The 15,413-nt window shown below is 38.3% G+C and overlaps 1 protein-coding gene across 10 annotated transcripts in view; it reads left to right on the top strand.

Moving 5' to 3' along the window:
* Nucleotides 1-15,413, top strand: part of CEP170 (centrosomal protein 170) — a 187,167-nt gene that overhangs the window by 81,524 nt on the left and 90,230 nt on the right. For 9 of the 10 annotated variants that reach the window (XM_075126944.1, XM_075126951.1, XM_075126952.1 and 6 more), the window contains exon 8: nt 10,939-11,415. The exons of the other annotated variant lie outside the window; for it this stretch is intronic. In XM_075126944.1, coding sequence (XP_074983045.1) covers nt 10,939-11,415 — 477 coding nt within the window. The remainder of the gene's footprint in view (nt 1-10,938; nt 11,416-15,413) is intronic. 10 annotated transcript variants of the gene reach the window in all.

The following is a 15,413-nucleotide window of genomic DNA, read 5'->3' as shown; positions in this document are numbered from 1 at the left end:
TATGTTCTTTTATCACTGTTAAATACTGTTGCTTCACTAGTATCTGAACTTTATGCTGCAGAGTTGCCTTTCTCTGTTGACCTTCTGTTTTTTGTTGCTGTTTTATGACAGCAAATATGACAGATTTTCATCGTATTGGAGTCTATGGCTGAAATCCTGGCCCTATTGAAGTCAGAGGCAAAAACGCCCATTAATTTTAATGGAGCTAGGATTTTGCCCTTTGTGAATACCTTCTTTAGTTCTCCTCAACTATTGCCATGATGCAGTGGGCAGAGTTATTCGCCAAATATTTAATAAAGCTGTGCTTTCATGAACAAAAAGGATATAAATACATGTTGGAGATTCTGACTGCTTGAGAAATTTCTCAACTTCATTCTGTTTAATACCAATTCACATAGGTGCTGGAACTAGGGGATCTGAGGGTGCTGCTGCACCCCCTGTTTTGAAGTGGTTTCCATCATATACAGGGTTTACAGTTTGGTTCAATGGCTCTCAGCACCCCCACTATAAAAATCGTTTCAGCACCCCGAGCAACTCAACCCAGACGAAGATTTAATTATTTGATTCCACGTAATATCCGCTATGCATTTAATCCAAATTCTAATAAATGAGATTTTGTTAACCAGCCAAGTTTCTGGATTGCTGACAATTATTCAGTGATAAAAGCTAGGATAAGTTTGGCTAGTAAAAAAAAAAAAAGTTCATAAATAGCAGTTTAACAATAACAGAACTGTACTGTCTATAACTGAATACTGTCTATAACTGAACTATACTGTACAGAGTATGTTACTTAAATCACTTTATACACAGTACAATAGCTTACTAGTGGATATAGTGAGTAAAGTCATTCTTCTGAACCAGTATCGATCTAATAGTGATTAAATCCACATCTGTCATTTGGTATAATAAAAATTAATCTATTGTAATGGACACTGTCACCAAATCAATATCTCTGACTGTGAAAATAAATGGTTCTGTTTTGTTTTGCTGTGTGGATGCCAGCAGTACAAGATTCCAAATTGGTTAGTCTCTAAGGTGCCACAAGTACTCCTTTTCTTTTTGCGTTCTGTGCTACTGTCATTCCTTAATGTTCCATCAACGTTAATGTTAGTCCATAGTTAATGCAAAAAAAAAAAAAGATATTCTGATTTATATGTTAAATTTGCAAGAAAAATCCTTGTTGTAATGTTCATTTACCCATAGTTTCTGTAACTAGGACATTCCATTTCTACTACTTATGCTGTTAAAAGTTAGTTTGTGTAAAATATATGGCCAAAACTTACAAATGTGGGTACCTAAAGTTAGGCTCCTAAATCCATCATGAGGGTATTCAAATAAAAGTGGACTCACTTTGGAAAGTGTTGAACACTGACAAATCCTATTTAAATCAAGGCAAATCCAAGCCACTTTTATTTAGGTGCCTATACATGGATTTGGGAGCCTTACTTTAGACTTCCACATGTGAGTGAGTGTGTGTGTGTGTGTGTGTTTGAAGGGATGATTTTTGTGTCCTTCCTCCTTTTACATCATCTGTTCTAGTTGCCATGAATCCTACCAGAGAGGGGTTGGAGCAAGCCCTAGAAGTCTCTTAAAATAACCCAAAATAACTTAAAAATGTAAAATGATGAAGTGATGAAGTGATCACATCTGATGAAGTGAGCTGTGGCTCACGAAAGCTCATGCTCAAATAAATTGGTTAGTCTCTAAGGTGCCACAAGTACTCCTTTTCTTTTTGCGAATACAGACTAACACGGCTGTTCCTCTGAAACCTGTTAAAAATGTAGTGAACTTAAAATCCAATATCTTAGGACCTTTGGGGACTATATGTGAGTTTGGCAGCCTTGGATTTCCACATTCTAATGGAATAAAGCTTTCACCACGAGGGCTTTAGATTAGTGAGTAGAGACTGGGTAAAGACCTCCAAAGGTTTCTTTTAAAGTGATGACTTTTTTGTGTAAATATTTTTTTGGTCACATTCTGAGGTTTTTGTGGCTCTTCTTGAGTCTATAGTTGGTCTAAGACACCTAGTTTTACAGGCATAGGTATACAGAAATAGTCACAATAATTTGCAAGAAACTCTCTAAATTTCACTACAAAAAATCTGTACTGTATGTAGGATAAATTAAATGCATGATGGTGTGATATAAAGGGTTTGTGAATGCTTGTCTGAGATAACATAACTGCATAACTCATTTGTAAGTTCACCAACCTACACTTCATGTTAATTAAAAAATTATTTCTCTGAAGATACCATTTTTGCAGCATTCTCACTTCCGGGTCCCAATTCCCTAGCAAGGGACAGGTAGAATTCCGTGAATTCTGTGGGGTTTTCGTCTGTAAAGATGGTGGTAAAGTTCTCGTAATAAAGTCATCAGTGACTAAGAGCTGTCATATGTGGTTCTGTCTCCATTCCTCTCAACATAGGGAAAATTGCGTGTGTTGTGGGGCTGGGTAAGGAAAAATATCTGTTGCTGTCTGTGAAGGCAAGTAGAAAGCAGTGAGCTTTAGCATCATAGTACTTTTCTCCCTCAAGCTCTCTGATGAGCTCTTACCTTCATCTCTTTGGGGCCCTCCCTTTAAAATGTGAAGTATATCGTCTTAGTGGTAGGGTGGTCCACCTTCTTCCTTTTTAAAATTGGGGGATTGTAAAACACTGGTCATGAAATCTTCCACTCTGTCATCCTTCTGTCTCTTCCATGGTGTTATTGCCGCCACCTCCTTTTTTCTCACCTGGTCAGATGCCAACATTTGTGGCATTGTTCACTCCATAGGTCAGTAGTCCTGACCGTTCTTCTGATTCAGAGGAGGAATATTGTATGTGAACATGTGGGAGGATAGTTTTCTTTTAAGAAAACAAAAGTCAAATGAAGAAGGGTAATTTTAAGAGGGATTTTAAAAAAAAAATTGTATTCATTTTTGTTAGTTTAATGCTACATTTTGAATAGTGAAATTGTGCAATTCTGTGGTTTTTTTGTAATTTTTATGTAGGACTCTTTGTTTTTTAAAAAAATTAAAAATAAAAAATAATCTCTACAGAATACATGTGCTGAAATAACCCCACTTTTTGGGTGACTTCTGAAGATCGCACCCAAGGTATGAAAGTACTCCAGAATGATGTGCAATTTGTTGTCTTATTTTATTCATACATTAAAATTGCTTTCTTCATAATAGCATAAGTACTTTGAAAGAGAGGAGTGGCTTCTACAGTGCTGTCTGAATTCAAAGAAAAGCAGATAAGAGAAGCCAACATCTGATTAAACCAACTAGTCAATGAGATAAAAACCTGTCTCAGCAGTAGAAGGGAAGGAAAAAGAAAGTTTGTCTGTGCTAGAGAAGAACTTCAGTAATGAATGGAAGTCTAAAGGATCTGCTTAATGTGCTCAATTGTGGTAATTTACAAATAAAGTGAGGAATGGCAAGATTAGACAAAATTTTGATACAAGGTTATAAAAAATATTTGGGCATGGAGCCTCACAGGAGAATACATAATGTGCATCATCTCACTGTGTGAAACAGTTCCATTTTATCTTTGAAATACCTTTTCTTTGGTTATTTAATCATGAAGGTACCTGCTACAAACAGAATCACTGTCAGAGAGATTAAATAAAAATATTTGTTCAAATAGCTTCTTTTTTTAAATTGAAGGGTTATTACTTCTAACAAAGAATGGAATTCAACATGTGACAGAAGAATATAGTGAACAGACTTAAGTGAATAAAGTTGTACAAGAGCATTAAAGCCAAAAAAAAAAAAAAAAGCCCCATGAAATAAACAAAACCCACAAACCCTATACTGGTGAATATTTGGTTCCTTTCTCTAAAAGGATTCAAATTGCAAGGATTTAGAACTTTAATAATTTAAAACTTTAAAACAAAAAATAGTGATTTTATTTTCTTAATCACTTGAGGTTATCAGTAGACTTTCAAACTCAGTCTCCATGTGTTCCAACTTCTCCGTATTTGATACGTATTAGATACGTATTGATACTTCTCTGTATTAGTGTTGGCAGAATGCCTGAGCAGACATGTCAGGTGGAAGACCATCTTGAGAAGACAAAGGGCTTTTTTCTGGACTGGCAGGAAGAAATGGATTGTGGCTCCTTTACTTGTCCCCTCGCCCTCCTCTTCACCTGCCGGTCAACTCCCTCCCAACCTCAGAGGGAATCACCTGAGCTGGTGGGTGGGCTGGTAGGGCTCAGGTAAACCATTGGCCCCTGCACACATTGGGGAGTGTATATAAGCCCTGGCCTTCCAGCATGAATCCCCTCTCATTTCTGGATTAACCACTCCCTCTCTCCCATACATAGAATTAGTGTAGGACTGGGTTTTTTGGTCTACTGTAGGCATTGTGATAGTTGCTTTTTGTGACTGGGAAGGAATTTTTCCATCACTGTCAGTTTGGCTAGGGTGGAGTGGGAGGTGGGGGCTTTGGCATCCCTGCAACAGCTCAGGAACCCTGTCAGGAGGTAAGGTTCAAGCTGTCATAATTTAGCAGGTGACAGATGTACAATGCAGGTATTTGCTCCTTAGAGGTCCAGTTCCCTGATAAACTAGCATTTGAATTAGCCTTCAAGACCATTCCTAAAGAAGCTGAGAACAGCTCCTAAAATGTGGTTCTGCGAGGAGACCAACCCTCTTTCCCCAGACATTTAACCCTCATGTGAGGGGAGAGAGGTGGGGTCCCAGCAACGGGCTGGGAACCTACTTTGGAGGGCTGGGGGTCTAATGGCAGCCCTCCACCAGGTGGAAACAATTAAAGAAGGAACCATGATCTGCACTGTACAATTTATTGCTGAATAGGTTGAGTTAATGAGTTAAGTTTAGTAAAGTTATGACCTAATTAAATCACATCCCTTGGATCCTGTCTGTCTTCTGACATGCGCAGGACAAACAATTTAGTTCTATGTGGTATACCTTAGTGGGCTTCCCTCCCCCAGAAAACCTGCTTTCCTGTGATACTAGTATTTGCTGTAGAACTGTTCCAAAGTTACTAAATATTTTCACACACTTTTAATACCAAATAAATTATTACATAGCCTTTTTTGGACCACTTCACTGGTGCATAATTTCCTGGGCTTGCTTCCCCTAAAGTTTTCATCCTTCCATTAAAACTTATTTTTGTTGCTTTTCAACAGACTTACATATAATTTTTGTGTGTCTCGACATTACAGCATAAGTACATTCAGGCAGAAATTGGAAAAACCATTCATGTGTGAGGGAAACATTCTTTATTTATTATAACTGGAACTCCTGTGAAATTTCACATCTCCTTGAATGTTGTTTCAACTTTTTAGATCTAACCTGTAGTCCAGCACTGACCAGCTGAGATAGTAGCATATAATTTGCTTTTTTTGTATGGTAAATCATTGCTATCTCAGATATTTAACACAAACGAATAAAAGATCTTTGAAACAGCCTTCTTAATGCAAGACTGTCTAGAACAATGGCCACCAAACTCTTTTGCTCGTGCACCCCCCCCCCTTTACCAGGTCTGCCCCTGTCCCCCAGGAGCCGCAGTAGGGAGCTGAGCCCGGGTGCTGGGAGCAGGGGCATGGCCCGGAGCGGAGCAGTGGGCGGAGTGGGGCTGGATGGCATTTCCTCCCCACCCCTCATGGGGGCTGGCCCAGGCCCTGCCATGGCCCACACACACACGTTACTCCACACACCCCCACATGGGTGTGCCCCACAGTTTGGGGACCATTGGTCTAGAACAAGTAAATTATAGATTCTTATATTTATAATTCTTCAAACTTTTGTTTCAATAACACAAATCCAAAAATTGTAATAAATTAATCTAAATAAGAGTCTCCATCAGACTTTAACAATTTGAAAAAAAAAATTTCTCTGTTGACTAGAAGGTAAAGTATACATTACGATAGATGGAGTATGATTTAATGAGGAGTTTGATATGGGAGATTTGTCGCTGCTAAACCAGCTATGTGAAATTAGTCTTTAAAGTCTCAAGTTAATGAGATTATTTTGGTATTACTGTCTTTCAACCTTAATGGAAACTCTAATGGAAAATCTTCGTAGTAAACAGAACACAGTGGACTCGATTCCAAAAAGGCACATTCTTGTGCTTTTGTTAGAGAAATATAGTGATGTAATTTTATGAGCTATAGATCCATGAAATGGTGTATACAGTATGACTTCATATATGACCCAATACTGCTGCTTTTGAGCTGAGTTCAAAGTACACTCATTTGCTCTAGCTTTCTCTGCTAGTGGAAAGTATACTGGGATCTAACTCTTCTCATCACACCCCTTTCCTCCACTCACCCCTTCTCCCCCCCAAAAAAGTATTTGTGGTTTCATTAATTGCTGTAGAATTCGGCATCACTAATTCTCCTAATCTGAATTTCTAAATCTAAATGTATAGGAATAGTGGACCAAAAACTTAAATTTTTAAATTCAGTTTAAAGCTTTGAGGAGAACATTATCTAAGTTCTTCATACAGTACTTTATAAGATAGGGACCTAAGTAGTTCTGAATTCCAACAGTGGGTAACTTTGAAGTATTTTTAATATGTAAAGTTTCTTTGCAGGTAACAAAAAACTGCCATTCTAGGGCAACACTAGAATATTAAATCTCTGAAAGATAAATTAAAAAGAGATCCAGGTGATCCTTAAAATTAAACAGTAAGGCCTCAATTCAGCAAAACACTTAAGTGCATGTTTAAATACTTTGAGGTACAGGGACCTAGAATAAGTGTGAGTAACGCTTATGTCAGCCTATGCAAGGCTATGGAAGTGAACGTGCACAGCATGTCACAGGAGGCATTCTGAACTTTGTAGATCAGGGACCTTTTAAAATATTTAGACAACGAAAGATAGCTTCTAATCCTCTTTTTGTAATTTTTAGTCAACTTACTACTTGTGAAAAGTGACATACAAAAGATAAAAACAAATGTTTAGAGAGCAACTTCACACATTTGCTAAAAGACAAGTTGCTATAACATAAAAATGTGGGGAAATATTTGTATTTAATAGTGATAAATTATTATTTAGATTTTTCTGGACCTGATGGGAAATATAGGACATAAAGTAAAGTCACTAGAAAATTGTGAACTATGAAAAGCAAAAGGGCCAATAAAGGAAAAGAGAGAGGAAGTATGAAAGAAAAAGCAATAGTCTGGAAAAGAATCAGAAAGGGGAAAAACAGGATAAGAGATGAGAAGAATGGGATTCCACTAGGTACTAATATTGGCACGTCTTAGCTTCTGTCTCTGAAAAATTGTGTTACATTTCTTTTCAAATAGTGGCTAACAAGACTTTTCAAGAATTTTGCATTATTTTACTGGCATGTAAATCTGTCGTTCTGATCTCCAATTCATGCTTTTAGGTTTATCTGTCTCTAACATTAGCATCTGGATTGATGGAGTGACTTTGTCATTTAAAAGAGAACATGGAAAAGCTATCAGTTTATTTATAGTCTTGCTACTGGACAAAATAATCACAAACTAGTCTGCTAAAATAGAAGAAAGGACAGTAACTGCAGATCTTTTTCTTTGTTCAACTTTTGCTGAAGTGCTCGTTTGAAAAATCTGTGCAACGTCAGGTCATTTTTTGTGTCGTTAAAGTGGAAAATATATAAAATCACACCATGCGAAGTACAGAAGAGAATTTTTGAATAATAAATAACCTGAATATTGTGGAAATAGTTTCTTAAAACTGTTACGTGTTTTTCAGAAGTGCAGTACAAGTGCCTTAAAAAATCTCCAATCTTGCAGGCCAACAGACGAATTCCATTGAATAACCATGAGTACATATACATACATTCTTGTCCTGCAGGACAAATGGAATTTTAGGGCCCCATAATTATTTGCGTGTGTGCAAAAAAACAAAATAAAAAACCAACATAGCTGTAAAACGTGGTGCCAGTGAGGATACAAAGTGAGTTTTGCTGGGTTTTTTTTACCCAAGTTGTGAGTTCATTCCAGTAAAATAATTTTCTGAATCCATATATTTTCAGATAAGATAATGTATTAGGCCAGGTGTTCTTCAAACTCTTTTATAGTGAACACCACCACTCCGTGACGCCAGTGTCTCATGGATAGCCTTCCTGCCCAATCATGATCACTCAGACTACCTCTGCTTCCAACTCTTATGATTCTATTTCCAATCACACAATATCCCTGTGGCAATTGCAACGCTATTTGCTTCCCTGTTTGCCTCCCAGAACCTGCACCTGGTTCAGTTTCCTAGCTCAGGAACTGTGCAGGGTGGAAGATCTTCATCTCCCTATACACCCCTTTATCCTCTGCCCCCTGCTACCGAGAAACTTACTCTCAACTCCTGCTTCCCCCATCCCACACCACTGCTCACAACCTTCCTTGCCCTCTCACAAATCTTCAAGCTCTACTTCCCAAGATAGGCTCTTTCCCCATCCAGGCTCCCTGCGCATGCAGTTCATGTGACGTCAGCCTTGACTTCTCCCACCATCCAGCCTCATTCGCTTTGCTCTCCAGCGCTAAGCACCAACTGCATTTTTCCTTGTGCTCCTCTGTTGCAAGACCAGGACATTGCTTCCTTCCTCTGACTATTCCTGCACTCCCCACACCAGCTTGGTGCTGTCCTCTCCCCAACCCACTCCACCAAAATGATAATTTATAATCCATTCACAAATACATTTTTGTAATTCCTATTTAGCTCAGAAATTGTTGTGATGAACCACTTCAGTGTTAAGTGTTTATGTAGTTATGTTTCAGTTCTACATACATTTTCCTGATGCACAGATTGCTTGGGCAGTGCGGATTACTTTATGGTATTATGAAGGCAAAGGTGAGGCTATTTTACAGACTCTTATTCATTTTAATCTCTACAAATCTAATATAATACCAGTAATTTAATTTTAAAAGATAACATAGTTAGAGCATTCCCCGAAAGGAGATCTGCATCAACATGAAACTTGGGTCTTTTTTGTTTTTGCTTATACTACAGTGGAACATAGAAGATTAAAACTATATTACATTTTGTTTCTTGTGCTTCTTAATCATTGAAAAATCTCACCGTACACAAGATTGCAAAAGCTGTAGTTTGAAAAAAGTTCCTATTTTTTAGCTAATATATTTCGTTAAATTGGTTTTGTGCTTACTTTTAAAATAAATTCTTACCTGTTTTATGAGAAATCACTCGTTGGCTTGTATGGGGAAATTATAATTTTTTTAAAAATTACTCAGCATACCTTTTTCTTTACCTAAATTATTTGAGATAAATTCATTCTTTGTCATAATTTAGGTTTGAACTAGATTGACTCCCAGTCTTAAAGTGTTCAGATCACATTTTATGTATTCCAATATGTTTTTTTCAGGCTATTTAAAGACCTCACTTTATACAAGAGATGGTGTCTTGATATGAAAGTCAAGAGAAGAATTTTACTTTTGATCTGATCTAGATTGTACTTTTAAAATAGGTACAAAAATGTTTTATTGCAGAAACATTTTAATAATAATATAAATAAAGAAAGTAACTTAGTACAAGGCATACAAATTGTTTTAAGAGATCTTATTCTGTAAGATTTGAAGCATGAGAATAAGGGGAGGATGTACATTAATCCTCTCATCCCTCCTTAGTACCGTTCATTCTTGAACTTTTCCAACCACTGTGTTACTCTCAAAGTAGTCCATATTATCAGGATCAAATTAACCCATCCTGTTTTCTGTGGTTTCATCATCTTTTTGATCTTTTTGTAAAGACACATGATACATAAAATCAATCAATACTTGTCAAAAAAGCAAATCTTTCCTGAAGAATAACAGGAAATATTTATAATTCATTTGTACATTTCTTTATTTACATTGCTACCTTACTGGCTAAATAACAGATTTCAGGTACAGATTTAACTATCTTAGGTGGATACAATTTGTCTATTTTCAGCCACATGATGAACATATTAATAGATTTTTAATACTTCTCTTTGTGTCCTAAAATCCTTTTCTACAAATCTTAATATGAATCATGTAAAAAGTGTGAGAACCATTTGAATTATATTGTTTGGAGTCTGGCTTGCTGCGATTAACTTCTAGATGAATATTTCTTTTGCCAAATGCATGTAAAGGCTAGTTTCCTAAAATCGCTTTGCTAGCAGCCACATGAAAGCTTTAATTTAACATTAATTCAGGATGTGCAGTGGGACACACTTTTCCCATCCCACTCCCCCACTTCTCCTGTTTTCTTTGCTCCATTCAAAAGCATGAAATTTATTTAATTCCTGAATTCTTTTTGCCACTGTAGTTTTTAGTCTGCTGTTCCTGTGCTTTATAAATTGTATTCAATGAAATAGGGGCACGTATCATTAGGAATTTAGTTTATAATTCACCTTTTGTAAAAATGTAGAACATGTTTGTGTTATAAAACAGTCTCAAATGCCTGTTCTTGTTCTTTGTTTTAACTTTCACATGGGAACTCATTTTTATCTTGCATTCATATTTGAATTATTTTTCCGAACAGTCTTGCTATGAAAAATTATACTGACTGTATAGCTTAGGAAATGAAGTCATATCAGCCCCATCCAATTCAGGACACTTGTTCCATAAGTCCAGTCAGTTGCTTTTTGATGATTTCCAGGTAGCTCTGAATAGCAATATTATTTTTCAAAATATTAGCTCTTATGATTTTTCGAACTATTTTCTATGTTGCTATTAATATGAATCTCCTTCCATCATCCACAAATCTGTTGGATTGCAAATTTTCTTTGACAAATTCTAAGAGAACTTTCTGCCAGCTTGACATGCTTACAGTCATGGCTGTCCCCTCTTCAGTGACATTTTTCAAATAGCAAAAATAACTTACAGTTCCAGAAGTACATTGTTCAGTCTTCTGCATGGGCTTGTGCTGTTTTCCAGGAATTACTCCAGTGGCCTTTATAGGAATTCTGAAATTCCTTGAAGACCCCGAAGTTCCCCAGTATTGTGAAATCTATTTTTTATTTTTCTTAATAGGATGCAGCACAGATGTCAAGCAAGTTGAGGAGAAATCTTCAGCTGCAAATGAAGAAGAACTTTATCCTTTCTGTAGGGAGCCAAGTTACTTTGAAATTCCTACAAAAGAATTCCATCAACCTTCACAAATAGCAGAGAGCACTATTCATGAAATCCCAACAAAAGACACCCAAACCTCACATGCAGCAGGTGCAGGACATGCTTCATTTACCATTGAATTTGATGACACCACTCCAGGAAAAGTAACTATCAAAGATCATGTGACAAAATTCACATCAGATCAGCGCCACAAGCCAAAGAAGTCTTCTCCTAGTGGACAGGACTTACCTGGGCTTCAAACTGTGATGATGGCTGCTGAGAGCAAAGTAGCTGACTGGCTAGCACAGAACAATCCCCCTAGAATGATATGGGAAGCAACAGAGGAGGATTCCAAAAGTATTAAGAGTGATGTTCCAGTGTACTTGAAGAGGCTGAAAGGTAAAGTGAATAATTTCAGCTATATTTATTTCCTAAGGCTTCAGTCTTTCATAGAGGTCATGGGTGGACCCCTGCAGTCTTGTGGAGTCCAGTTGAAGTCATTGTTGCATCTGTACAGGAGAGTGTGGTAGCAAATTTCTTTGCAGGATGGAGTCTTAAAAAAGTAAAACAGTTAATTTAAATGATCCTACAGTAAGTATACTGACTGGAGTTGTGTTACGTTATTATACAGTTGAAGGCTTCATATCTTCCAAAAGCTTGCTCTTTGAAGGAAAAAACATCTTGGGTAATGTTACACAATTTATAAGACTATACATTCATTTGTTTACAAAAGTTGAATCGCTCTTGATAATCAAAACTTGTGACTTAACACATGTTTCTGTAGTTCTTTCAACAGCAAACATTCTGTTGGATACATAAAAAAATCCTTTTGCTATAATCACATTCATGAGAGCTAAAGAAGATGCACATTAATGGCTAGATTTGCAGAATACACAGATACTCTATTTAACATACTGATTTGGGACTCTGGATTCAACTTTAAGTCCATACTCTGATATAAACCAAAATGTTTTGTAATACATCAGTAAAATATTTTTGTTAACCAAAGTTCCAGTTGATTTATTGCAGACTACAGATCCAATGACATTTCAAATGAAAATGAATTTAGCGGTGGGTAATAGCTTTTCAAAGGAGTAAAATATATGTGGGGATTTCATTAAGCAGAATTAATGAAAAATTCTGTTATGATTATTTGCTCATGAATATTCCACTGACATTCAAATTTTTCAGAAAGAAAACGATGACAAATATTTAGAAGTCTACTAAATATGTACTTTTAAAAAACCCTGAAAGCTTAACAGTGCAATTCTTATTTCTTAGCTTTGTAACCTAAATATACTGTTCTGCTCAGTCAATTGGGATTGAGTAAATGTTCTTTGTCTCTTACTGATCAAAAGTTTTCTTTGAAAGCTGGCTTTTCCATACAAGTCTTAGAAACAGCAATATCACCATGCTATTCGTGAAATAATAGCTTAGTATTAGTTCAGTGTTTTTAGTGCATAATATCACAGTTACTGCTTTGCTGTTCATGACATTGGAGTGTACTGGACTCTTAAAAATTCTTTATACTATCAGACATGTTACTGTGAAAAATGGGAAGAACTATTGCCTGGGCAGGCATATGCATGCAAGACTTACTTCCCTTTTATGGCAGCAGAAACTTGAAGAAGTTTGTTACAAACACACATTTACAGTTCTTTCAATTGAAAATATATGTTGTACTGCAGGAATTTGTTCTGGATAATGCACTGTGTGACCTACTGTGTCACAGGTGGTCTCTTGCACTTCCCCCCTTCATGAGGGAATACCTACAACCACTCTGAAAGCTTGACTCTGAGCATTGTAGTGAAGCTTTTTAACATGTTGGTAACTTCTCCCTGTCTGTCTTCTATTCCTAGCTAAACCTGCAATGAAATCATGGTGCAAAAAATTGTGACCTATACATTTCACGACAGTATTACTATTGCTATATTGTGGTAGCACGTAGGGTCCCTAGTTTTAGACCAGGGCCCCCGGTTCTAGGCACTGTGCAAACACATAATAAAAAGATGGCTCCTTCAGAGTTCTTTCTGTCTAAGTTAGTTATCATAATAGGTTGTGATGTGAAGATTATAACCACTGCAATAATAAGAACAAGCTATGTAGAAGTACACTTTTATCCTATTGTTAATATTAGAGATAACAGCAAACAGAAAATCTAATATGTCAAATCTTTAAAGGTTTTTTGTCTCATTAAGTTCTAGTGCAAAAGCCCATCTTTTAAACCTACTGTGTATAAATATGTATTGTGACAAAGTTCCTGCGCTACCTTGGTGGGTCTTGCGCTTATTGGCGGATTTGCTCACCTTGGAGCTTCACGGCAGCCCTCAGCTTGACTGTTTTTCTGAATTCACAGTCCAGGTGGACGACTCCTGTGTCTGACCAGGAGTTGGGAGGAATTTGGGGGGAACCCAGACCCACCCTCTACTCCGGATTCCAGCCCAGGGCCCTGTGGAATGCAGCTGTCTAGAGTGCCTCCTGGAATAGCTGTATGACAGCTACAACTCCTTGGGCTACTTCTCCATGGCCTCCTTCTAACACCTTCTTTATCCTCACCATAGGACCTTCCTCCTGGTGTCTGATAATGCTTGTACACCTCAGTCCTCCAACAGTCCACGTTCTCGCTCTCCGCTCCTCTTGCTCCCAGCTCCTCACACGCACACCACAAACTGAAGTGAGCTCCTTTTTAAAACCCAGGCGCCCTGATTAGCCTGCCTTAATTGATTCTAGCAGCTTCTTGATTGGCTGCAGGTGTTCTAATCAGCCTGTCTTAATTGTCTCCAGAAGGTTCTTGATTGTTCTGGAACCTTCCCCGTTACCTTACCCGGGGAAAAGGGACCTACTTAGCCTGGGGCTTATATATCTGCCTTCTATTACTCTCCTATAGCTATCCTGACCGACCCTGTCACAGTATATGAATATTATATTAGTATGAATCATGGAATATTACCACGGTTCTGAGCTTCTTCCACATCCCTACTTGGTAATCCCAATTTTTTTTTAAGTAGCTATTTTGTATTTTCATCCTCTAACAAAGGAAAGAGCAAAGAATCTAGATCACGGGTGGGCAAACTTTTTGGACCGAGGGCCACATCTGGGTGGGGAAATTGTATGCAGGGCCATGAATGTAGGGCTGGGGCAGAGGGTTGGGGTGCGGGGTGTAGGAGGGGGCTCAGGGCAGGGGTTGGAGTGCAGACAAGGGTGCAGCAGGGGGCTCAGGGCAGGGGGTTGGGTGTGTGGTGCAGGAGGGGTTTGGGGTGCAAGCTCTGGCCCGGGACCACTTACCTTGAGTGGCTCTGGGGTGGCAGCGGCATGCAGCGGGGCTAATGCAGGCTCCCTGCCTTCCCTGGCCCTGCACCGCTCCCAGAAACAGCCGGCAGCACATCCCTGCAGCCCTTAGAGGAAGGCGGGAAGGGGGCAGAAGGCTCCGCGCACTGCCCTCGCCTGCAGGCACCACCCCCGCCTGCAGGCACTGCCCCCCACAGTTCCCGGCCAATGGGAGCTGCGGGGGGCAGTGCCTGTAGGCGAGGGCAGCGTGTGGCGCCCTTTGCCCCCGCCCCCTTTCCCAGGGGCCGCAGGGACGTGGTGCCGGCTGCTTCCTGGATTGCCACGGGGCCAGGGAAAGCAGGGAGCCTGCCTTAGCCCCGTGGCGCCAAGCGGTTGGCAATCCTACAGGCCGAATCCAAAGCCCTGACGAGCCAGATCTGACCCACGGGCCATAGTTTGCCCACCCCTGCTCTAGATGATGTCTGATTGCTAGATAAATTCTGTAGTTATTCTATTTTCTTTGTTACATTACCTCTTCAATGCTCCCATTTTGGTTAAACAGAGTACCAGAAATTCCAAATTAACTGTGGAAAATGAACTTCTATTTTCATGTAACATTATCATCACAGCCAGCTGGATGACTGTTTCATATTATTATCTAGCTGATACTTCTGTGTCTGGTAAAGGAAACAAAAAATGAACACTTCATAATCTTTGTAGCATACAAAATAGCAAATCGCTGAATTTAAAATTTAAATTTTATAATTACTATATTAGTTTTCCAATAATTATGATTATTTTAATTTGTTTAGCACTAACAGTGTGTTTGATGCTATACAAAAGACATATCAAAACTGTTACTAACTAGCAGAGCTTCCAATCTAAATGACAATCTAAACACTCTGGAAGACCCAGAGGAAAAATCAACATTTTACTGACTGACAACATGCATTGTTTGACATCCGCACAAAAAGAAATTACTTAAAAAAACACCTTATGGCTAAAAAAAGAAAATCCAGATAATTTAAAGAGAGAGAATAGCGACATATTCTACAGTGTTTCTATAGTTTCATTTCACAGAAGACTGCTTTGTAATAAATTTGGCTTTTAAAATTTCAGTTGCTATGTAG

The sequence above is a fragment of the Caretta caretta genome, chromosome 3, assembly GCF_965140235.1.
Source record: "Caretta caretta isolate rCarCar2 chromosome 3, rCarCar1.hap1, whole genome shotgun sequence".
Taxonomy (NCBI): domain Eukaryota; kingdom Metazoa; phylum Chordata; order Testudines; family Cheloniidae; genus Caretta; species Caretta caretta.
The sequence above is the reverse complement of the archived record's forward strand: the minus strand, read 5'-3'. Positions and strand labels throughout refer to the sequence as shown.